The 25788-nt window shown below is 37.7% G+C and overlaps 4 protein-coding genes across 4 annotated transcripts in view; 1 reads left to right on the top strand and 3 right to left on the bottom strand.

Annotated features, from left to right (window-relative positions):
* Positions 1–478: 478 nt before the first annotated feature.
* LOC146163204 (uncharacterized) lies at positions 479–9492 on the bottom strand. The gene is made up of 4 exons (XM_083382986.1): positions 9315–9492; positions 7242–7308; positions 2263–5323; positions 479–1574 (listed from the first exon to the last, which is right to left on the bottom strand). Exons 1-4 carry the CDS (start codon positions 9490–9492, stop codon positions 1332–1334), a joined length of 3549 nt encoding a protein of 1182 aa, XP_083239112.1. The 3' UTR covers positions 479–1331.
* Positions 9493–12376: 2884 nt separating this feature from the next.
* On the bottom strand, positions 12377–16542 carry LOC146163203 (DENN domain-containing protein 10-like). The gene is made up of 7 exons (XM_083381643.1): positions 16410–16542; positions 15765–15955; positions 15082–15310; positions 14670–14781; positions 14049–14257; positions 13174–13268; positions 12377–12756 (listed from the first exon to the last, which is right to left on the bottom strand). Exons 1-7 carry the CDS (start codon positions 16444–16446, stop codon positions 12595–12597), a joined length of 1035 nt encoding a protein of 344 aa, XP_083237769.1. The 5' UTR covers positions 16447–16542; the 3' UTR covers positions 12377–12594.
* LOC146163202 (leucine-rich repeat and WD repeat-containing protein 1-like) lies at positions 16510–18856 on the bottom strand. Its single transcript, XM_083381642.1, has one exon. It carries the CDS (start codon positions 18816–18818, stop codon positions 16890–16892), a length of 1929 nt encoding a protein of 642 aa, XP_083237768.1. The 5' UTR covers positions 18819–18856; the 3' UTR covers positions 16510–16889.
* Positions 18857–22820: 3964 nt separating this feature from the next.
* LOC146163201 (sushi, von Willebrand factor type A, EGF and pentraxin domain-containing protein 1-like) overlaps positions 22821–25788 on the top strand; it is a 30421-nt gene continuing 27453 nt past the window's right edge. Inside the window, exons 1-3 of the mRNA XM_083382985.1 lie at positions 22821–22940; positions 25006–25194; positions 25437–25619. Of these exons, the coding sequence (XP_083239111.1) occupies positions 22865–22940; positions 25006–25194; positions 25437–25619 (448 nt within the window). The 5' untranslated portion in view covers positions 22821–22864. The remainder of the gene's footprint in view (positions 22941–25005; positions 25195–25436; positions 25620–25788) is intronic.

Here is a 25788-nt window from a genome sequence, read left to right as displayed (position 1 = left end):
TGTGGTTACGCATGACTACGCGCAAATATTGCATGACTTCTAAATTAAACTTTTGAAATATTTTGTAATTTATTGGTTTTGCGATTAAGCGTATAAAAGTAGTTGGGAGATTTATAAACCAACTTTCCAGCTCTAATATTGATTCGACATTTCGCAGTAAGAGATCCATCAAACTTTAAATTTTTAAAGTCGGTGTTTAATTTTTATTTAAGGCAAAGGTTTGGCACGTTTAATTACAATTGCTTAACAAAATTCTGTAGAGCTCGAAAACTTTTTTAAATGTAATTCACAACCTTGCTTTACCCCTGGTGTTCATTATTTTTTTTCTATATATAGTTTGCAGAATAACGCATTTTATTCGTTAATCAGTTACAAAATTACTTCGAACAGTAAAACGCGAAACCTTGAATATAATGAGCAATCCCCCATACTGAATCAACAGAAATAGACTTGTTATTAACATTTTTTTATTGGGAAAACAAAAACATTTCGTAGAAAAATACGATTCGTATGTTAAGTCAATTTAAAATGCACTCTGGTCCTTATACTACAGTTTTAACGGCAGGACAAAAAAAATTTACTAGCAATATTGTTTTATTATATTGTAAACTTGCCACCAGTATAACATTATCAACAAAAACATTCATATTCAAGCATTGTTTTATTCACCACCGTTGTTTTAATTTATAAGTCTGGAACTTTTTGCCGATTTAATTTGTTTGTTTTTCCAGCCCACTCGTTAAATACAGGTCATTAAAAACAGACCCATAGTAGGTTTATACCTCAAATACAAAAATAGAAGGGCGACAACAATAGGCTTAAAATGTTGAACAACATGCATAAAGAAAACATCGATTGGTGATAAATACAGAACAAAATATGACGAAGTTTCAAGGTTGTTAAAGTTTAGGCGGTTTAAACTTGGACAATTTTATATAACTGTATATAATTCGATAAACTTGTTTTTTTTTGCGTGCACCACACAAACCCTGGAGAGGTTAACTGGGCGATTGTAGGTCTACTGATTACTGCTCATATTTGGATTGCCGTCCCACATACTTTGCATTAGGTTTATTAAATTAATATTACTAAAATAATCAATGCTTAAAGAAGGGGTTCCCAATCTTTTTTCCTGTCGAAACCCCGGTTCCAGTCTTCGTAAACACCCAGTCAGTTTACAATTGAAAACCATTTGTCAAACTATCCACATTTTTAGTTAGGTTGTTGTTCTCTTAATTGTTCAGGTGGGGAAAAAGTACCGGAGTTTGTGAAACCTCAAAAATAAGCAAAGCATGTTTCGAAAAAGCGCCCTCTGGTTTGATATTACCAGCTTAATAGGGGCATTCAAGCGAAGGGTGCAGAGAGGTCTTATCCTCCCTCATGGCACACGAGATGCAGTAGTGAAGGTAGGGGCAGTCAGGCCGGTGGGGGCACACTCCCCTCTCGTTCCACGATTTGCACAACAGCGCGTTGCAAGTGACGTAATCAAACTCGACGTCACCGTCGTAAAGCATCTGCGCCACGTCAGACTCGCACTTGATTCGAGGGCTTGATGACGCAAGCGATTCGCTCCTCTGAAATCGAAACAAAAATGTTTTTGTTTGTTTCGATACCGTTATTTTGTCCGTCGTAAATTTGAATTTTCTTCGATATGAAATAACCTTAAGTAGGGGTGTCCGAAAATATTGGATCGAAGCGGATACCCGATGCTAAGTGGTAGTATCGGTACTCTTTCGATACAAGTGTGGTATATATACAAATTAATAAGATAATTTTACCCATGATTTGCATTTAAACGCAGCGATATCTACTTGACCTAATAAAAAAACGTTAACTTTTCAATTTAATCTATTTTGCTTGTTTTAAAATAGTAATAACAGATATCGGGTAGAATCGTGGTGCACTTTGTCAAAAATACCAGCTATCGGTATCGGAATAAACTAATTATGAGTTCATGCGACTTTGTCGGCCTAATTGCTAAAACTGGATCATATAGATTCAAATCAAAAATGAAGAATATTATTACAAGTGTAACACGAGAAACATAGGTTGAAGACTTGCTCAACTAACAATATATGCTGGTCTACCAACCTGGCAGACTATTAGGCATACCTAATCGCGAGTTTTATAAGTTTACCAGCCTCGTACCACAAAACTTGATTGTGCGGTAAATTATAATAAAGTGTTAATGAAGCTTGACCACAACACAGAAGTTTTTGTAGTGATATAGTGAGTGCCAACAATTTATGCTAGTTTACCAACCTGATCAATTGGAAGCACGTCATTGAGCATCATCTTGAGCAACCTCTCCACCTGCGCCTCCTTGGCCGACGCCGAGTTCCTACTACGCAGTATGACGTCATACTTTGACGTGGCCGTCTCGTAGAAGCTCACCAGCGCCCTCCAGGGCATGATTGGCGCCAGGCGCTGCACCTCCTTCATGACGTCACAGCGAAACTTGTGATCGCGATGGCAGAGCTGCGGATTGCGCAATTCGCGCGCGAACTTGGCAAGAAATTGTCCGTAGGAACGCTCGTCTTGGTTGCGCTGGGGAAGTCCCGTCGGGTAGTTTCCCTGTCGAGGCCGATCCGGGTAGAAACCAGCCGCTAGGGGCGCCCCAGGGCGGACGCGATCACGTGGATTCGAAAACTCTGGCGCCGCGCTCTGATACCCATTATGACGTAACGATGGCGCGTCGGAGTATGACCTTTCACCTCTGTGAAATGACGCGTATTTTTCTTCCTCTTCATCGTCGTCTAATAACTCACGTGAACCAGTTCTACTTGGCGGACGATGTGAGATGCTCTCGTGAGTCGATTCATGCCGTAAACCAGTTCTACTCGGTGGTCTCTCTTGAGTCGACTCATACCGTGATCCGGTTCGACTCGGCGGACGATGTACATAGCTTTCGCGAGAGGGTTCATAACGTGATTCGCCGCGATCGTACGGGTTTTCGTGTTCATAACGGCGTGGTTGCTCACGAAATGACTCACGCTTCGGCGGTCTTCGTGATCGTGAACCTGTTCGTAAAAAGCGTCGATCATAATCACCGTAGTATTCATCAGATGAATAGCTGTCCTCGTCGCTTTCGTAGTCGTTATAGTAACGCTCACGATCATAAAACTCACGCGCATCACGGGAGCGGTCGATCGTGAGTTCGTTGTAATCGCTCTCAAGATCGTCCATGATCCTGTGAAAGGACTGGGGGTCGTGTTTAGGGTACCGGGGAATACCCATAGGTCTAGGTGGGTACATGGGTTGATACTGGGGCTGGTGGAACATGTAGGGGTTTTCGTGGGTGGGCATGCGAGGGGGCAGGCCGAAAGGGGCACGGTGACGTGGCATCATCATGTTAGGGGGCGGCCCCTGGGCGTATTGGGGCCGCGGCGCCATGGGCGGGAACCCGTGTGGCGGCCGGGGGGTAAAATGGGCCATTTGGGGGAACATTTGACCCCTGGGCTGCGCAGGGGGGACAAATCGAGGCGGAACGCTGTATATTGGTTGGGGGAATTCCCCTGGGTGCCCCATGACTGGTTCATTGTTCATTGGGACGAATCCGTGCGGGTATTCCCCTAACTGGTGCATGTTTTGAGCTGGTTCGATTGGCCGAAAGCTGGGCGGGACTTCCCCGTATTCCCGACCCAAAGGCTGAGGCGCGCATCGAGGTCGTGACGTAATAACTACGTCATCAACTGCAGGTTCATGCCTCGGGACTTGATATTGTGACGAGAGAATCCTTTCGACCGCTTGTTCGTCCAAGGCTGGTTTCGTGCTCAGCGGCCTACCTCGAATGACATCATCGCTTAGAACCTTGATGACGTCACTCCCGGTGGGCGAGGATTTTTCACTGTTTGACTTTGATGACGCTGGTTTGACGTCATGTTGTTGATCTCTGAAGGAGACCTTGCGGTTCATTGGGTGTGGTTTATCTTGTGTGCTTGTTTGTGGCAATTGTTCGTAATTTTCGGCGTTTTGTGGCAATTGTTCGTAATTTTCGGCGTTTGGTGGTTGTTCATACTTTGCGATTGTTTGTGGTCGTGGATCAAATGTTGCGGGATTTTGTTGCTGTAGTTGAGCTTGTGCGGTCGGTTGTGGTTGTTGCTGGAAGTTCCTCTGCACAGCTGCAGCTTTCCGCAAGTTGCTTTCGATCAACGCGTTCAAATCCAACGAGAGCATTTCCTTCAAGCAGTTCGGGTCGAACTTGGTGGGAACATCGTACAAATCACGGGGATTAACCTCCGAGCAAGCTTCCTCCTCCACCACAGAAGGAGCGATGATCGCTTCTTCTTCTTCACTGCTTTCCTCCGATTCGCTCGTTTCATCTCCCGACGACTCGAATCCTGTATCAGCGGCGTTATCTTTCGCTGGAAGCTTGCTCGACGCCGTAGCGTCATACGTTGTGACGTCATCCGACCCACTTGTGTCTTCATCCGACGCGATGACGTCGACGGGCGTGACGACACACTTGCTCATGTCGGTTTGTGACGTCAAAGACGGGAAATTGTTGTTGTGATTGTTCTCAAAGTCGTAGAAGTATTCGTTTGAGCCGAGCGGGTCTAAACCTTCCTTTGGACTTTTCGTGTCATCAATTGAATCGTCGACTTGGTTTGTGACGTCACAGGAAGGCTTTCTAGAGGTGAACTCGGGGGTGCTGGTTTGTGTCTGGCACTCGCGGATCTGCGTCGAGTCCAGCACTTTCCTCAGCGTGAATCGTTGTGGCTGTGCGGGCGCGTTGTTGTTGCCACGGCGACGGTCGAAATGTCGGATGAGCGCAGAGACGGTCTGCAGTAGCTGCTCTCGCCTGCCGCTAGCGGAAGATGCGCGGCTGCAAATGGAAGCAGAGCTGGGCGACTTCTCGAGTCCGATCTTTGGATGCGGGGAGCTCACTCCATCAAGGATCCCGGTGAGACTCCGCAAGATGGCAGCATTCTCAACTTCCGGGCTGGAACGCGGTGACACACTTCCGGTCGATCCTGTACCCCTCGGTCCCGGGACTTCCCCGGTGAGATCACGCACGATGGAGGATGCGATGTAGGAGATAGCGTCCTCTGGTGGCAGGAATCTACACGAGGATGTTGTGAGGGCGCACGGCTCCTCAGAGTCCGAGTCTTCTGAGGAGGTGTAGAGGTCCCAGATGTCCTCCTCGCTAAAAACCTCCGAAAGGATCTGGGATTCCTGCGAATCCCGCTTCGAGCTCGGCTTTGTGATGTCACTGTCGGCCTTTTCTGCGCCCACGAGAGGAGATAATCCGTTTGTGACGTTTGAATCGCGTTTGATGACGTCACTCAGCTGGGGTGTGGGAGTTTTAATTTCGGGAACTTCCCTGGAACAAGAAGGCAGTTAGTTTAATAAAGCAAGTGTTAAATGGGAAACCAAGTATTTTTAAACGTTAACTTAAGTATTGTTAGTCGTTAAAAAATACATTGCGACATAAAAAAATATTTTCCGTATCTTAATAGAGATAAAATTAAAATTGTGAGTTCTGTTCACATCGGAGAGGTATTGGTTGGTTAAACAACTCTAGTTTATCAGTTTATTCGTTAAAAATAGCTCCAGTAAAATTTTACATAAGATCGGATTTGACATAGAACGAAACTCCGCGTTTGTATGGAGAAGCTATAGTAACGCCGAGCATTTCAGACAGGTTAATCCCGTTCTGTGTGTATATACCATTTCTGTCAGTGCCTTGGTGTATTCTCATCGCCTGAGGACAACTTATTACATTTAATCTAGATGTTGTTGCTGTGACAAGTTCCGCAAAATATAACGCACCATAATAAATTCTCCCCGATGTTTCGGATTTCGTTAATTATATAGCACATATTCAGCTAATATAGTAATCGCCGTGTGCTTTATACTGATACTTTTTGCATCGCTTATGCAACAACTTCCATAACAATTCAATTAAAAGGTAACTCGAACGGACTAAAACGCGAAAAGTACAAGTAAAAAGGTTCAATCAGATTGGCCTACGCGACGTTTTGTCAATTATTAAGATGATAAAAGCATATTTAAGCATAACGTATTGATTAAAGCAAATCGCTTATTTAATTACAGTCTCAGTTGAAGCCCTTTATTGCTAATGATCCGGATACACTTCTCTGTAAATCGTAATTATACCTAGCTTGAAGTTAAGTTATCCGGAAAACAACAGCAAAATAAACACCACGTCACATATTAAACAAACAGCTTCAAGTTCCTGTTCCACTTGTGTTTAACTTTTTTCTGCCCTTTCAAAAGGTAGCACCTCACAGTTTTACTGTCGGCCTTGCTTCAAACGAGGTTTGAAACAAACTGACAGCCTCGGGGCAAATATATCGCCATAATCTAATTCTGTTTGGAGGAAGTGCGACCACTCTTTCAACATTGTAAATCAAACCTTGATAGATTTCGCCGGAAAACGTAAAGAAAGAAACCATTTTTGCGAATCGTTTTAAAAACTAGTTTGTGTAACCGATTAATGTTGGTGACGATTTGCATTTCGAGATTAGCCTTAAAAAGTTTCATGTCGATAAATGGTCAGTTTATTAACATATAAAATTGTGAATATTATAAACTAAATGGCAAACGTCAATGTATTTAATTTAGATATTACGTAAATTTGCTTAAATTTTGCCAAAAAAAAATGCACACTAATGTAGGGATATCCCGTACTTCAATTTTGTTTCGATAGTAAAGAAACGTATTGCGAATACCAAATGAAGCCATTCCTTTTTTATTTGGCATTAACGCCAAAACGAGCTTTGTCGTAAGAAGTTTAGTTACCTCCAGTTGTTAAACTACTGTTGAAAAAACCCTTTAAGGTAGAAACGTCTGGGTTTTATTGAAAAATCTATTTGGTATAGGATCGTCACCAATACCACCCTACGGACGCCTACCGATATTAACACTTCACCGGGTATCGGTTCTAATCCGATATTATCGAACAACCTTATATACTTCAATAAAAATATAAAAGCCATAATATTTGATAAAAGCGACATTTCGCAATTTACAGACGTTTCAGCAATAACTTATGCCATCATCAGTGTAAATATCAAGTGAAGATAAAAGCGATAAAACGTAAAAAAGAAAGCTTTTATCTTCAATTGATTTTTCCACTGATGATGGCATAAGTTATTGCTGAAACGTCTGTAAATTGCGAAATGTCGCTTTTATCAAATATTATGGCTCTTATATTTTTATTGAAGTTACTAAAAAAAACCGTGTATTGTGTTCCAAAACCTTATACACGAACTTACGTTATTGCCTCCATTGCATTGCTGATGATGTCACTCGGCTGAAGGTTTTGATTGGCCGGCGGAATCCCTAAACAGAGATCATTTTCGACACGTGTTTGATTGAGATTGACAGTTTGATTAAATCTAGCGATCACATAATTTCAATCCTAACTGGCCTGTGTAAACATACACGTATGTGATCAATGAACACCTAATGATCGCAATTATGTCATCGTAAAATAAGGAGAACTATCTTAGCAAAACAAACTCCTGTAAAACAAGTTTGTCACACCTATATTCGTATTCCATGAAATGACAACAACATGCTTCACTAACGTGACCAATTTGAGGATTAAAAGGACTTCACACGGTAAATATTTGGATAAAACGCCGTAACATCTTATTACATGATTTTAAAACGTTTTTTTATTACTTTTGAAGCACATTAAGTAGCGATTATAATTCGGTAGGATATGAATATCAAAGAGCATGCGTATATAGCATTTAACATAACGAATAAATATTCACAAATTAAAAATGTATAAAGGTTTTATTAATATAAACCATTCACAAATTGCTAACTTTCTGTATGGGCTTCAAAATTCGTTCTGTATTGTTGTTTATGTGAACATTTTCAGTAAATTCCAAACATTTTTAACCGACCTACCATGGAGTAGACCATGTGATTCAATCACATTTGTTACGTACCACAATCGAAAGACAATGGAATTATGCGGCATTAAATCAAACGATAACAAAACTTGTCTGTTAATATGACGTTAAGCCAGAAAGTTACGCGGCATAATTCAAACAATGCCAAGCCTCAAGCGAAATTCACCTGCAGGTTTTAACAGATCGGCATTTCAGTCATTCTTGGATTTTTGAAATATAAAGAAGAGAAGTTATTTATGATATTTACCCTAAGACAAAAGTTTTTTTTCTTAAAACTGAAAAATAAATTTAGTCGTTTTGTAAAACATTTCTACTCTCAAACGATTTGAAACAGCAAAAATCAATAATACTGTTAAACACTAATGTGTTAAACTTTTTTATAATGTCTATAGCTGACAACACATTTCTTTTAAAACGAAACTGATTTATGTAAAAATTTTTCAAACACTTGCTTTCTACCCTAAAATACGCCCTGTTTCTTTTTTATAACCTTTTTTTTATCTCTTTACTGTTTTCTAAATATTTGTTAGCACTTTTTAAAAAATACTACTCTGAATTTAATACCACAAATCTACCCAAACAAATAATGCCTGCATTGGAAACTACGTTTAAAGGTCAAATGTCGAACTTGAATTTCCAATGCGTTTTCGCATCTATTCCAACGCAAGTATAACGAGCGAATCAGAGGGTGCTACAAAAACCCTACTACGTCGTTGGATCTTAAACTTTCTCTGCTAAACCGTAATTGGCCAACACCGCTCTCCGTAAACGTGGTCGGGCGACCTTTAATAACCCAACTACGTACAGATAATGAGGGGTCATTGACCCGTAACTTTGGCAGTTTGCGCGATTCGCAGGTTGCTGTGGTTGTTGTAAGTATGACCAGGTGTGGCACACTTTGGCGAGCTTATGGCTGTCGTAACAACAAACTTTATCGCTTGTATAATTTTATTTTTCCAATTTAAATAGGAAATGGCGTTTATTTGCTTTTTCCGCTTTTGAAATTGTTGTTTAAATTAGGGTTTTCAGAACTTTTTAGTTTATTTAAAGTTTTGCTTTTCATTTGGTAGTATAGAACGGAATCATTCATGTTTTATGCTTCGCCACTTGTGTGTCAAGTATTATGGTATCTGTAGGTAATTTTTACGCGAACTCAAAACTTGTATATCTTGACAAAAATGCAATTAACATGGATGTAGTACTTTTGTGAAATAAATGTATCCCTACTTGAAACCCTAGAAATATACCCAGGTTTTGGAAGCTTTGGAGAATCAGTGCTGGGTAAAACGTTATAATACAGTACACCGAGGGGAAACCTCATATCACATTGCAGAACAACAAACAATAACAATATTTTTTAGAGCACCACTATACCACTATAGTTAACGTCAAACAAATTTCCCAACACAATTAATTTCTTACCTGTAATGACGGAAATAGCGCGTCGAACGTGCGCCATTGTGTCGCTCTGTCGCATTGTGATGTCATAGTTGATTCCGCGGTGAGTGACTCGCAGGACTCTTGCTTTCGGATTTGCCCCTGTATGACGTGACAAATAGATGGGCGCTGATTGGACGACGGTGGCTTCACAATCCGCCATTATTACGTTTCTTTTCACCAATTACAGATGCCTCGTTATGACGTCATAATCGTCGAGTCGGGGTAACTCCCACGTAAACAAACGCGACTTCTGTGAGCAAACAATCGTAAATCAGCGTCGCTCGACAATTATAAGGTCGTTAAGCGATTTGCTAGGCGTATTATGACGTAATAACTAAAATTATTTCCAAGACCATTTTTCTCAAATAATACGAATTGAGGACAATTTTTTCTGCTTAAAATTATCACTAAGTATATAAAGTGCCTGGTTTTATTTTCTAAACTAATATGCTCTCATAATTCCAAGCACCTAATTATATTTTCAGTAATAACTCATATTATCAACCGTTTAATGTTTGTAGTTTCTCATCTGTTTAAATTTTTTTAAACATCCAGTAATTCTAACGCAATTTAACAAACCTTTTTCGGCGCTTAAAATGCACAAAACCACATATCACCTTTGTGCTCTTTGTACAAACTATTAAGCTATAGTAATTTCATTTGCAAGTTCGGGAAAAAAGTATCTGCGTAAACCGTAATGAATGACGTCATAATCCCAGGACAATGGAACGTAAAGCGGTCGCGATAAATCGGTTCTTTCCAGCGGCACAATACAGTTACTGTGACGCGGAATTTAATCGACGAAAGCTGAAAAAATGCGCGGGTAAATCTACTTGAAGAGGAGTTGGCTTCCTGAATGCCGAAATTGCGGTCAGGGTTTAGGTGAGTATAACTTTCATAGCTATACTATCTACCCGCATCCAAAAATAAGGATAACAACACAAATATAAATCCTTTCAGTGTCCCCTCTAAGGTGCGCAACTATTGCGCAATTGCGCAACAACACACCAGACAAATTGCGCAGTAAAATTTGCTTTTGTGCACTTACATAATTCTCAAATAAAACTAAAATATATTCACTTTTTTGCCACAACAGTTTAAGCATTTCGCATTAGCCATTTTTCGTTGATGTCTGTAGCTAAAAGCAAGTAAACAAATCAATCCGCAAAACGCACATAGAATTAAATGTCTTCTTAGGAAAATCAAGCTTGTAGAAAAAATGAGTTTAGTAAAGTGCCGAACACAGCAGTTGAGTGTTTAACAATGATTCGGGACGATTTTCTGTGCAGGTTTTTTTGCGCACTACAAAAAATATTTGCGCAGCACAAAATTTTCTTAGAGGGAACACTGATTCTCTACATAATAAAATTGACAAAGCAAACCAATAAAAGTGTTGTACTTTTGTTTTTTTCTAAAATTTACTAATATGTGTTTTAAAACTAGGGCGATACTGCCACTTTTTCTTCTTTGACCTGATGAAGCACGTTGGTGCAAAGCTTTTTAAGATTTTAATACAATTTGTCGTTAAATTGTGCCACCTGAAATAAGACTATTCCCAAATATTGACATTTTTGTATAAGACAAAGTAGCTAAAAATAAAGACAGAAGGGTAGTCCTGACTGTATATCTACAAGAATCCACTAAAGTTTCTCCCTTTTAATCTGGCCTAAAAGTCTGAAAGTTCTCTTTTGGCAATATGTTTGGCAGGTCAACACAGATGTCTCTTAGTCATTTACAAACTAAGTAATAAATATTATTATAATTCGGAGTTACATAAACCTTAAGTCATTCGAATTCACGCTATTGTGACGACACAGCACCCGTAGTGTGCGTAACACAACGTCCGAATGTGAGTTGTGCAAATGCGAGGCAATTGGTCACACAAAACAGCAGTTGATTGTTGTGGGTTAACGCCCTTCCAATTTCCACGTCACCTGAAAAAGCGAAACTATTTGCAAACAGCAGGCGTTGATACTGACCAGGTGGAACGTGAACACAATTTTACCTCTGAAAAAAATCCTTACCTATACCAATGTACTCTTTAACAGGCATATGTTTTTTTTTAAACGTTAACATTCCATAAAAGGACAATATGTATGCTTTGATAAGCATAGAGATATCTTTAATATAGCGGAGTCCTAAAAAATGACACACCTTTCAAACAAGATTTAATGAACGTGATCACAATGCAACCTCTAAGAAATTTTCATAATGAGCAAATGTAGCATTGATAAGCATGGATATATTCTTTATATAGCGGAGTCCTTAAAAATGACACACCCTGTAAGCAAGATTTAATTCTAATAATTCTCTGCTGTTGTACTTTCTTAATGTTTTTGCAAAATCTTAATTTGTGCGCGCGAATCGGATTTATTGCGCGCAATGGTGATCGACTGATCAATATTTGCCAAGTTGCATAACTTTAAAACGAAAAACACAAGTTTTCGTTATTTTTCCGAACTAATCAATTTATTTAACTCAATTTATTCTCTCGCGTTTTCATCTTTGGTCGCCATCAAATTAGTGAATCAATAACATAACTCAACAAGTTATCTTTTTCGGACAAACCCATGTTGCAGAATTTGCATTTTGAAAAATAATTTGTTTATTTTTCAACGAAACGGCGATAATTTGAAATGTGAAAGTTCATCATTACAAGATTGCGCATTGGATAAATCAAAAAAACACAATAATTGCAAAACAGAGATGTCAGGTATACATTAACACGTAATGAGGCAGCGTTACATGTAATAAATATCAACGTTGTTTAATACAATCAAAAAGTACAACAGTAAAAACAATTAAACTGCCGCGGTTAACTTTTTACAGAAAAACGCATACCACCCATCAACACGCTTGTTAATAGAACCGGTACTGGTTGTCATGTGGAGGGTACGAGAATATTTTGTTGCCGACCCGATAACCCAATAATTTCAGCATTAAGCCATGGTTTGCTATTGAATGATTTAGCATTTCCAAGAAAACAGTTAATAAACAACTGAGTGTAGCAAGTTTCCAAACTCCCAAACTAATTTAGGCGTGTGAAACATAAAAAAACGTATGCACTTTTTTAATATGATGAATTGTACGTATTTGACCATGATAATGATGAAATTTGGTATTGGATCAGCCTCCAGAACATATAGCTCAAAATTTCTACTTCAGGAATAAAGTACGAAAGTAGCTTATATCGCCTATCAACATGTTGAATTTTATGACATGGAAAGTTTTATAAATCTTGAAAAACAATGTTTTTTTTGTCTCAGATGGCTTCGATAAGTTTCTCGGCCAGTCCTAAGCTTATGAGAAAACTTTCAGTTGATTTGTTCAGATTCATGTCTCTGATGAAATCCACCGACAAAAATTCGTCGTCGGCAAACGAACGAAGTTTCTCGATAATTTCCTGCGTTTTTTCTTCCAGGCCCTAAAATAAATAACAAAAAAGGCATTGAAGCACAACGGCTGGAGATTGTAGTGAGACGTAGAATGAATATCAAAGCCCCAACAGAGTGAGTTAACATTTTGCGAACGTTTTGAATAAAACTTGAGATATTGACTATAGGTTGTAGTTAGACATATAAAATAAATATCACATCACATACACAATTAAGCATAATCAATTACAATTACTAAACAAATAAAAACAATCCAGTATATCTGTACTTAACATTATTATAAAAAAAGTCAAATAATAACAAATACGTTATGTAATGCTGTTCAACGGTAGAAAACCAAAGCCAAAGGCGAAAAAATTCCGCTAAAGGAAATACCGTCTTTAAAGTATCTGTTTTGGTATAAAAAGCATCACTTTCTGCAATAGCAGCTTGTTTAACAAACATACCTTGATGAGCTTGCTATTGGAAGCCGTCTTATCTTCCGCCAACTTCATCATCAAATTGGCAACATCTTTGTGAATCTTGCACATCACAAACGTTTCTGCAATGCAAACGTTTTTTTATTGTTTGTAACTTAAAAACACACACAAACAAAAGCCTACCAATATAACAGGTTTGTGAAAAAAATATAAATTGGAATACCTGCTTGAATTATACATAAAAGCACACAACCATGTCTTCAGCAAGGCTCCAGTTAACCTAATCAGATTTTTTACTAGACTGTCACATGTCAGAAATTTGTGCAGTTCTAAGCAAAAAGGTCTACGACAATTAGTGCATTCAAAGGACCAAAAAGTCCGACCTTTAGACTTTGAGGTCTCGAACAGTGCACTAATTTGACTTTACAAATGTGCCTAATAAGATTAAGTTTAATAATACTTGACCAACCCGAACCCAAACGCTAACCAGCGCCCTAACCCAAATAATGTGCGTTAATTTAATAATTATAACGCTTCAGGTCCCAATATCTCAATTTGTGACGTAACAATCCTATATACAATGGACGATAAACTATCTTATGCCTACCGAGTTTGGGCTTTTTTCCCAAGCTTCCGATAAGTATTAAATCAGGTGGGTCAAGTTTTAGGTGGGTTAAGTGTTAGTAATCCTATCTCATATTTTTGTTATCTTTTGTGAATTTTCAGCAAATATTTTCAATTTATCTACGCCGGGAGTTTACCTAAAGTTCCAAATTAGTGCATTGCCACGACCTCAAGGTCTAAAAGGCAGACTTTTCTGCCGTAGGATGCCCTAATTGTCGTATACCTTTTTGCTTAGAAATGCACTAATTCCTAACGGATCGGGTGATGTAGTGGCCTACCTTTCGCATGAGATGCGGTGGTAATATCTCCTGTAGTGAGATCTACAAACATGTCGTACAGATCTTTTCTCGAACGCATGCCGCTGTCGGTTGTCCCTATGATGTAATAAGGGAGGTTGTTGACGTCATCTATTTCCTCATTGTTATTCTCAACCCACGGGTGAAGGATTGACCAATCACAGCGGTGCATCGCAAACGTTGGAATTGCCCTGGTGGGTAAATGGTTTTTAATATTACAAGATCGCGTTTGACACAAAAAACAGTCTATTTATGCAAATACATGGCAGAAAACAATCTTATAAATAAATGTAACCTAAAGTTTAATTTACACAGTTTGAATGGCCGATTACTGTATAATCAGTCAAAATACTTTTAAATATGATACAATTTTGTCTACATAGCTTAGTTTGCAGTGAAGTGGATTAAATTACTTGGTTGGTGAGTTACAAACTTCCAATTAACCAACAGTATTTCGGCCCATACAAAATATGACTTGGTCTTCATTTGCTTACATCTTACAATAGTGTTTCTAAAATCATTGCCTTTCTTGTACTTAGATTCCTAGTGGTTTCTTCTTGCCCAAAATTGCTTTCAATTTCTTATTACCCAGTGTGTACATACCTTACCAGGTGAAGCAAGGTCTCCAGATCATTATGGTAAACAACAAGGCGACGTCTGAGTAGGACGCATGTGTAAATGAGGATGGACTCGATTCCACACAGCTCTATAACCTCTGGGGTACAAAGAGTAAGATGTAAGTAAAACAAACATGCCTACATAATGTATGTACAGGTTAAAGTCTTGGTTTCATCAACAACATTGTTATTACATACGAAATGGAATTTTAGGTAAATTTATTAAAATACAGGCAAGTAAAGCAGATAGGAGTATGACAAATTCTTAAAAAAATAATGAAAAGTACTAAATTGGAAAAAAATTCTAAAACACATAAAAAAAATAAAAACAAAAACCCTTTAAAAACATAAGATAATATGGCAAATCTTTTGACTTCAATAAAATTAAAAAAACAAACCTTTCAATGGAAGGGATAAGCTTGACTTTGCCGGGTCAAAATCTGCAGTTTTAAATATTCCATTGCTGTTACTCTGGCAGGATCCTTGTGTAAAGACCTTCAGATATTGCTCCAGTAAAGTGACTGGGCTTCCAGTTTGGTCGTATTGCTGACAAAATATAGTCAGCAATTTACCATACTTCTCTGGGTTAAAATCTGCTGCAATTATGGCAACGGAAAATTTGCAAACCTGCAATAAAGTTAAACAGTTTTAAAACACCGGGAGCCTTTAATAGACCAACTGTATGTGTGTTTAACTTTTATCGAAAAACAATTTACAGGTTAAAGTTTAAGCCTGTGTAATTTTATGACTGGTATTTTACACTTTAAAGAAATTATCTATGCTTATCTTGCATTATGTTTTTTTCATTATTTAAAGTGTGTAAATTTATGTACAATGTAGCTCGAAAATGAATGCTAAAACGTTTCAATACGCACTTGTAACATCATCAGTTAGTATGACTGAAATATATTCAAACTTAATAGTGCTCCACTGAGGTTTAATTATATTTCAGGCACATTAAGCTACATTACAGATCCGTGCACAGTAATTATGTACAACAAATATAAATTTTTAGTTTTTTATCATAAAATACATCTGACATTGAGTGACAAATTGTAAAACAAACCATAATTAAGTTTACCTGAGAAAGAATTGACTTTTCGCTTGTGGTTGATGTCCTTATGTAAAACCACAAGTTTGAGAAGCGACAGAAAACAAAGGGGACGAATTCCTTCTTTCCGCAGCCACATTTACCGAGAATGTAGCGCTTTTGCTCATCTGTCATGGAAGGATATAGCCAGGTCCACATCACACTTCCTTGCTTGTCTTCCTCTAAAAGTCCAAACTCATCTTTGTTTATTTTGATAAGTGTTTGCTATTTTTACGACTGATCAGTATTTGATCTTTTAGTGGTATTTTTGTTATTTTAAAGGTGTAAACATATTTGAGAGCTTTCTGGGCATTTAGTACTTAGGAAGACAATTTTTATACTCGCTTATGGCAAAATATATATTCTTGTGTTTTCAACTGCAACATAAGTTGAAGGATGTGCAACTTTTTTTCATTAGCAAATCAACTTTTAATTATCTTATCATAGAAATATGCACAAAAAAGTTAACAAAACATGACAAGCATTATAATTGCAAAAATGCAAATTAGGAGTTCTAAATTTAAAGTCCCATCATTTAACAACTGTTAACACAATGTAAAAAATAACAACAGCCAATAAACTTTATAAAATGTATATCTCACATTAACTTTTGTTATACTTAAAGTGTTTACTTACCTATGATCCCTGCAGCTTTAGTTACCAGAATGGACATCTTAAAGATTGTATCGGAAATTCACATTCTATTTAAATTGCCCCAATCTAATATTAGGCTTAATCTAAAACAAAAACAACTTTAAGGATAACTTGTTACAACAACAGGTAAAACACTTAAAAACAAATTCAATAAAAATTAACACGGTAAAAGATAAAAAACAGAAATATATACACCAAATACCCAATCGAGCAGCAGTAAAACACACAATTAGCCAAACAGTTTTGCTAAAACACTAAAAAAATCAAAATTGGCAGTGTTTTTAAAAAGAAAGGCACTTGCAAAATAAGATGTACACAGTTTTAAAATGGGATGTACAAAAAAACAACAACAGGATAATAAAACGGTTCGCAGTTGTTTTAGCTTTAATTCACCACAAACATTTAGTGTATAGTTTTGGCTGGCACCGATAGAAGAGAATTACAACATTCTCCACTATCTTTTTATGCCTTTTTGTAAATACAAACAAGATTGTTATCAGCTGCAACAGCAATGTATTTCATATCGTAACTGCACGCAACATCATTAAATATAGATCCACTTCGAAGTTCCGAAATTTTTGTCCCACTTGCACCTACACAGTTGGGAAAAAGCACGACGTTTACCGGGTTTACGATCGCTTCAGGGATTGGGCATTCGCTTGTACGCTTTTCTTTCAAGGGTATTGTTGCATCATACAGCCACAGGTTACCCTTTTCATCCCCAGCTGCGATCGACTTTAGTTTCGGGCAACACGCAAGGTTCAAGTAGCATTGTTTGGTCACAGACCACTTTAACTCGACTGCAATCTTTGCTGTCACTTTTTTGTTTTTACTTTTCACGGCTTTCGAGATTCGTTCCTTGATATCAGAAAATCTCCAGAGGAAAATTGAACCTTGTTGTGCACATTTGGATGCTACAACATCATCAGTGAGCATAGATAGAGCATCAACCAGACGAACATCAGCGTTGACGAAAGGAAAAGTAATTTCAACAGGTGATGTCACAGTGTTTGAGTTGTGTTTGACAAAGCCCTTTGTTTGCCAACAATAGAGACCAAATTCCGTCGCACACATAAGGTGGATTCCATTATCAGGGACAAGCAGTTTCAAGGGCGTTGAATCTACGCCTTCAAACGTCATCAGCTTCTTCCAGGAAAACTTGTATTCGGGAATGGTTGGAATGTCGATGTTGGTGAGAAAAACATGACCCTTACGATCGGCCGAGAGCAAATGCGTTTTGCCACTCGGAGAGAAAATTAGGGTTTGAACGGGCGATGAATGAATCTTGATTCTGCCGTAGCAAATGTCCTGATCTGGGTGAATTAAATGTATGAAACCTAGACAGCCAGCCGCTGCAAGAAAATTACTCTTTTGCTTCACAATCTCCAAAGTTGTCCAGGCCAGCGTGAAGAACTCTTCGTTCGGTTGATAAAACTTTGACTGTACCTTCAGGGTGTCGCAGTCGATTAGACATACAGTGTCACCGCCGCACGTCGCAACAATGTTTGTTGTCTTGGCTTGGTTGTTTTTATCTGGCTCAAAAACACAACACCAAACCTGGGTGGAAAAATCATTGCAACCGTCACTCTTGCTGTGGCATTGAATCGCATTCAGTGCAACATAATCCATGTCCGTGTTCGGACTTAGTTTCAAACGTTTTGGACTTTGCAACTCATTTTGCTTATCGATTTTTTGCTTCATGCTTTTTGGCGATAGGCTATTTTCCTCCATAGATTCAACATAGCTATCCCAAATGTTTTGAACCGGACAGTTCACCTTGAAATCGACAAATTCTTGAACCAACTTTTGTACTCTCCACTGTCGATAAAGTTTCAAGGAGCTCGGACCGTATTTCACTTTTTGCTTTGCAACTTCTCCAAAGGCCTCCACCATCTCAGAACTAGTGCAGTTTTTGAGATTTTCCGGGTACTTGCTGCTTTTCCAAATGTTTTCAAGCTGGAGAAGAATCCCCTTTGTATATTGCGAACAAAACTTTTCGCGGTTTTCGATTCTTTTTTCGTCGAGGTATTGCAATTTTTTTAGGGTGAATATAACCTTGTAGCGATCGTCTATGGTCAATTCAAAGTTTCCTTGAATGTCCAACTCAATTAAATCTGAAAACCTTCCAATCCAAGTGACGTCTTCAATGCAGTTGTGGGAAATGTCTAAATACTGAAGTTTAGGCAAAACAATTCCCTCAGGAATCTGTGTGAGCGAGTTATGCGACAAATCCAGCTCGATTAGTTGATTGAACATGTTGAAAATATTTGGAAGTAAATCTTCATTTTTCAAGGATAAATTGTTGAGTTTTAGCTCTTCAACGTCAGATATGTTTTCAGACTGCGCAGTTTTTAATAAAAATGCTTTGTTTAATGGGACTGCAACAGACATTTTTCTTTAAGACAATAAGCCTTTTCCTTAAAAAAAATTCAAACCTGAAAAAGTATTTACAAAAAGAGTACAGAACAAATGCTGTCATTCACAATGCTATGTGTTAATGTCAGGCAAGCAATAAACCTTTTAACAAATAAAACAAAAGTATGGAGCATAATGGTTGGAGGTTGTAGTAAGACGTAATAAGAATATCAAAGCCCATACAGAAGTAGGTAGCATTTTGAAAGTTTCGAATAACCCTTTATTCATTTTCAAAACAAAAGTAAATAAGTATTTTTAACATCAAGCAAGATTTAATACAAAAAGGGGCGCTGGTCTACAATCCTACAATTTTTTTTGGCGCTCTTTCACTATTGTACGTAAAAATTAATAAAAAAAATGTTTTCCTATAATGCCGCATACCACAACGCATATTGTTTGGGTTAGGGTGCGGGTTAGTGTTTGGTTGAGGGTGGGTCAAGTTATTATTAATAATAAACATAATATTACTTGACCCACCCTCACCCAAACCCGCACCCTAACCCAAACAATATGCGTTGTGGTATGCGCTATTATTATTTTTTTTTTTTGCATAACTTTTCACGTACAATAGTGAAAGAGCGCCGTATTTTTAACATCAAGCAAGATTTAGTACAAAAAGGGGTGCTGGTCTAGAATCCTATATTTTTTTAGGTACAGTAGCACAACAGTCGTTAAAATTAAAATCGTAAATTCGACGAACAAATATGATAATACTTGATCCACCAGCACCCAAACCAAAATACTGTGCGTTTGTTTATAATCTTTAAACACTGTTGTAAGATCCTAGACCAGCGCCAGGTATAATTTTTACCTAGTAAGGTCGCTTTTAACCCAAGAAACTAACTTTGCAAAAAGTAAGAAACTAACTTGCGAACAAGCGAGATAATTTCCTGTTTACATTGTACGAATACTACGTCAAATTTACAGGAATAGAAGTTTAGAATTAGGTAATTTACCCGCGGCAATACAGAAAAAAAAGTATAAAACAAATCTTACGATATTAAATTTAGTAAGTGAAATATTACCAAATGAACAGATATATTAATTTATGATTTAACAATATCGCACAATATAATTTTTTGAAAAACATTGTTGTGAAATTGCATTTGAACATTCCTTTCTAAAATTAATCATGCGTGACAAAACAGTACTAATATTTGTCTGACAGAAAATAACGAAACACACACGCTTCTCAAATACAATATAGTTCATCTAAAATAAAATTATGTCAAAAGAAGGTAAAGGATAAGAAACATCTCCCTTGCATCGTGATAAAGTGAAGCAAACTAATAAACGACTTGACGTCTGATGTGCAAAGGCTGCAAATCACAATTCCCCAGAGGTAATTACTGTATCTGTTAAAAACAAAATGTGTGATTAAACTTGCTGAACAGACTGAATCTACTAAACAGTACTAAATATACAGCTCAGACTGTTTAGTACTACTTAGCCCCCGAAAGGATGACTTGTTTTATTACCACATCAAAAGCAAGACATAAAATTTAAGCTTTCTCTTTCCTTAATTTAGTGCTAACGATGTTCAGTGTAGTGTGCACGTAACAGGTACTTTAACATATTATACCATACACCAAACCCTTTTGAAAGGTACGTCGTATTTATTAGTGAAGGGGTTTAGCGCCATTAGCGGATATGTTTTTCTAATAAGATATTTGTTAGTTGGCGCTATGATCTAATGGTGGGTTGTCATTCTGGATGTCCATTAAAAGTATGACAAAACACAAAACTAAATGGTCGTTAGCTGCTTGAGAGCTTCACTATTTTGATGTGTTTTTCTTGTTCGTTTTTTTCGCTATCTATTTTATTAATAAAAAAGAAAAAAAAATGTCCATTAAAAGTGCCGCGTTCTGTTACAAAAGTGATGTCATTCTTAAGGCCAATTAAGCAAAATAGATATAATTAATAAGTGCAATTGATTTTCAGTGTATTACGCAAAAATTTTCTTTTCGTTTCTAAGTCTGTTGTTGTATTTTTAATGAACATGTTTGTATAATTTTTTTTTCAAAGTAAAACACTCACGTTAAATCGTAAAACGTGGCTATAATAATGCACCAATTAATTTCGTTTAGGATCGGTAGCGATATCACCCTAGTATCGGACAAGTACCGATGCTAACACATGACATCGGGTATCAGCTCCGATATTATCAAACATCTATTTAGCTGCCATTGCAAGCAGAGTGGCGAAAAATTAAAATGACTAAATCAAAAACGTTAAAAAACTTTGGGTGTATAATATAGATAGCTAACTTTATGAAATTTAAGTGATGTTTACAATACACTGTGAACTGTTTGACCAATAAAATGAATAAAGTCAAATGAAAACTGTTATAGTAAGGATTTATCAAAAAATCAACATCTTATAGTTTGCATTTATTATATGTTTTACTATTTTTATTTGCGTCCCGACGTTCTTTACAGGCTTGATTCAAGGTTTGTTAAATCACCAAAGTATAACTTTTTCTCGTGTTTTACCTACTCTCCCGAACCACTTGTCTAACACGTGGTGCAAGGTCGCTCCAAGGACAAATCGCGACAAGGCACCAGTGCAAGCACCCGTATCTAAGCGACATGCCACAAAAGGTACGTTTCAGTTAACTGTTGCCTGGTTATTACACTATTTTGTGTTGTCCCATTGCCAAACACTTAAGTTAGGTCATCTAACCACTCTTAAATGCAAATCATTGTCATGGGGCCAGAACTACTTTAATTGATGTTTGTTATTTTAAGTTATAGCTTGCTAAGTTTCCTTAGTGCATGTAAACTTTTTGCGAATAGTTGAAAAACAGACGCGAGAGATTGTTTGCAAAGAGCGTATCAGACGCTATGTGGACAATTGCAATACATTTAGTTTATTGTCAGTCAAGGTTCACAAAGGGCGCTTCTGTTTGCACGAAATTCGTTTTTTATTTTTAGAGCAACGACTGTTTTCGAAACCCCGGTACGTGTTTATTGTGTTACGAGATTTCGCTTCGGTGCAAATATTTTGAATGTGACGATTGTTATATTGGTCAAAAGGAACGGGCATATCCATTCTTTGTGCAGAAGTGAAAAAAAACAGCGACAAACGTTGACGGAAGAGCAGCGCTTGTACCTAGGGGTTTCCATACACTTGCTCAAACAGTAAGCAGCTCGGCGCTTTGAGAAAAGCCCGACACGGAATGGTTGCTCGAAACTGGAGCCTGAAATAAGAGAGGCGGGTGAGGTTACAGTTGATTGCGAGACACAACAAGCTGATTCATTTGGCCACGGGCTATATCATAGGGCGCAAGAATCTGACGCGAATAAAAGCTTGCCGAGCCCTGTCAAAAGGCTGACAAATGCCAAAAGGCTTTTGGGCTTGGCCCAAAACGAGAGTTTTAGGGTTATTCGAATGGCTCTGAGCTTTGCCCAAGTGGTGTGGAATTGCACAAACAAAAAAGTTATATTTTCAAAACGACCATGTAAGTTATCCAAGGTTAGGCTGAAAAGAGAACCTGACACCCTATGCAATAGTCATGTCTGGCTACGGGGTGTAAAAAGGTACAAAAGCAGGAGTTCTATAGTGTCTGGCGCTTTTCGAAGCGACCCAGCGGTTTTAATTGTTGATTTGGCTTTTACACTTTGGAATAGGTTTACAACGAAGCTAAGAAGTAAACGAACTATATGCAGCCAATATGGTATTTCTGTAGTCAATGGAGAAAAAAACTCAAAAATGTTCAGGAAAATATTGTTTGGGTACCCTTCTACGCAAGATAGAAGAAATCTTGTTGACTCGTTTTGCATCGCTTATGCTAAAACAGCGTAATATCGCGCCTTTAGCCTTCAACGCTATTTTTTCCAAACCTTCAAAACCAGTATAGAAAGATATTTAGTAGAGAGGGGCCCCACCATGTTTCGTCAGCTTTATTATAATGGACAGCAATTTAACACATTTTACAACTTCCCATAAATTGCCGATTAATTATTGCCGCTTTTTTACAGCTTTTATTTTTGAATGTATAATATGTTTATTGTCTGAATAAAATGCGAGCAAGAAAACAGACCCCCCTTGATTTTGCTTTGATTTTGGCGGTCTTGACGTTTTCAACATTCGGCCAGTGTAAGTTGATGGTCACCATTTTATTTCCTTTATCCTAACGTTTTTTTATCACGTTTTATTTTTATTTATTTATATATTTTCAACTTTTAAATGGAGAAAAACTGTTTAATTTTGTTCATGAGTCCAGTTTGGTCCGACATTAAAAACTTAAATTTAGTTTACATTTTTTTATGGTTTAACTGTGCTGTGAATAACTAGTTTTGAAATGACGTAGGTCAACTCAACTAATCATAAAATATAGCAAGATAAGACCTTTTTCAAGTGTTATAGCAAGTCTTATGACGTAACGGAATTTGTAGCTTAAACCAGTGGTGAAATTAATCCGGAACGGTCCGTAGTTGTGTTGCAGTAAAACTACTGGCGCCAGGTAAAAAAAAATTGGTAGCCTACTACATCGTATTGGTAGAAAACGTTTGTTTTTCGGTGCAATGTCTTTCTTCATAACGCCAGCCCGCCATCTTCTTAAATGTGTTTAAACCAAGTTTTCCGTTGCTCATTTGAGCCCGACATCGTACGATGACGTCAGATTTCCCAAGATTACTTGTTTTTGACGTCCCGCTATGACGTAACTTGACGTCATCTCTAAATATTTTCATGCGTTACGATAAAAAAAAAACGTCTCGTTCTGAGCAATATTTCGAAAAGCAAGCATTTTTAGAAATATAACCCAATTTACCAAAACTTATAGTAAAAAGGTTTTAGTTTTAATCAAACCGTTTTCCTCGTTTGGCTAAATCGTCAAGTAATTTTGCACAAAAGTTTAACATTGCTGGTGTCATTTCAATGTGGTGTACGTGACAACGCGGTGAGGCATTGTGGTATTGTGAGCACGTACTCTTTGTAATACGATATAGTTATCGATCGCACAACACTATGGTTGAACAATGCTGTAATTTTAATTGAAAAAGGCTATTAGGCCGCCATTGTCTTGTGATTCACAGTTCACAACGTCCTTTGTCACACAAAAAGACTTGTTTACCGAGCGTTCGCTGCTTGATATTAGACAATTTTACGAGAAAGTTCGCGAAAGGTCAAAGGTCAAGCGAAGCAACTTAACATTTCGACAAATTCTCGATCAAAGTAATGACAATGACTTTGACCTTTGCGCAATTGAAGGTAAATAAGAACGGCACAATCGCTTTTCGTGCGAGAACTATAAGCGATAATTTAAACCACGCAGCTAAAAAATTTAATTGAAATTAGTTTTTTCTTCTGTAATTATCAAGGTGACCCCCGAGGTCCTTTTTATTAAGTTAAACGAGTAAGCCAGTAAATATTAAAAAATAAAGGTCAAGCGTAATAACATCTACAATCAGTCAGAAACCATAATAAGATTTTAATAAGGTTTTACGGAACACCATATCTCACCCATAACTTAATTACTAAATCCATAAATAATTTCAACACTAACCAAATGGTAATACCACCCATCACACACACATCCAACCCCAAATTAAGACAGCTGCGCCCAAGAGTCGATGCCAAAATGGCCGTGCTTAATCGTCCCACACAGAGAAATTTTTACGATAAGCTGGGGTCTTACTTCATTGCATGTATTACTGCGTATAGTGAGTTGTATTATAACGTCAGTCTTAACACTATGGCAAAGCATGAATTATTCTGCTTTACCTATTATTGCTTTATGGGTCTATTTGAGTTTCTCCCTCTTGTCCCGTCGTTCATAACAGTATACATAGTGTATATGAATTGTGTGCTTTCGATCACGCAGCTCACTAATAGAAATTACACGTCTGACTTGCCGGCATTTGTAATACGGCTTGATCGGCCAACCCCCCTAAAAGCAACTATGCCACACAACCCCAATAAGTTACTATGGGCCTACTTATGAAACAAAATCGTCTTTTATTGAACCCAGGCCTGTAAAACTTACAACCCGCCAAGTAATATACTTTATTTGAACTCTTACTTTATAATATCGCACAGGCCACATTACATGGTTACACCAATGTTATTATGCAGCCCGCGCAAAAACAGGTTATTTTGGTTGCGGACTTGTTCCGTTTTAAGTAGTTTAAGCCGAATTTCACCATCTGTTTGTCTTTAGCTTCTGCACAATGCAACACTCACCCAACCGCCATAGAAGGCCTACTCATTCCCGCCACTGTACCCTCTGTTGGACATGCGATAGGTGATGTGGTTACTATAACTTGCAACACGGGATTTGCAACATCAGTTACTGAGGCTACTTGCCAAGCAGACGGCACATTCGACAACCCTGCATTGACTTGCACTGGTAAATCGTATGTTTTAGTTAAGACCTAGCAGAAAATTTAACTATATTTTTTCACAAAACATTAGCATAAAAAGTTATTAAAATATTATTTTAATAAAATATCTTCAAATACGCTGGAAATTTTTCCTATGGCTTCGCATTATTTTCAAGATGATTCAACTATATTCTCTGCTTCTCAAAAATAAACAGCCATAAAAGGAGTTTAAATATTAACTAATTTAAAATGCTTTAACTCAAAACAGCTTTCACTTGTGACGCTCAACCGACTCTCGTAGAAGGGACTTTCCCAACTATCCCAACTGGAGGCTACACAGGCTCAGTGTCAATCACCTGCAACCCGGGGTTTGAAATAGCAGCGGGTGCAGACAGCCAATCACAGTGTGTTGCCACCAACACATGGACTCCAACTTCATTGACATGCACAGGTATATAAGCTATTGAACTATATTGTATATTGTACCCAGCATTAAATTGCACACGTAAACTGTTGTTTTAAGTAAATCAGCACTTGGTATAGTAAACGAATTCGTTGTGTTAGGCCTAAAAATGTAATCTCATGTCTGCACATATGGCAACGTCGTAAATTGTCTAACC

This window comes from Ascidiella aspersa, chromosome 2 (genome assembly GCF_963924565.1).
Source record: "Ascidiella aspersa chromosome 2, kaAscAspe10.2, whole genome shotgun sequence".
In the NCBI taxonomy this organism is placed as follows: domain Eukaryota; kingdom Metazoa; phylum Chordata; class Ascidiacea; order Phlebobranchia; family Ascidiidae; genus Ascidiella; species Ascidiella aspersa.
This window is presented reverse-complemented; position numbering and strand designations above follow the sequence as displayed.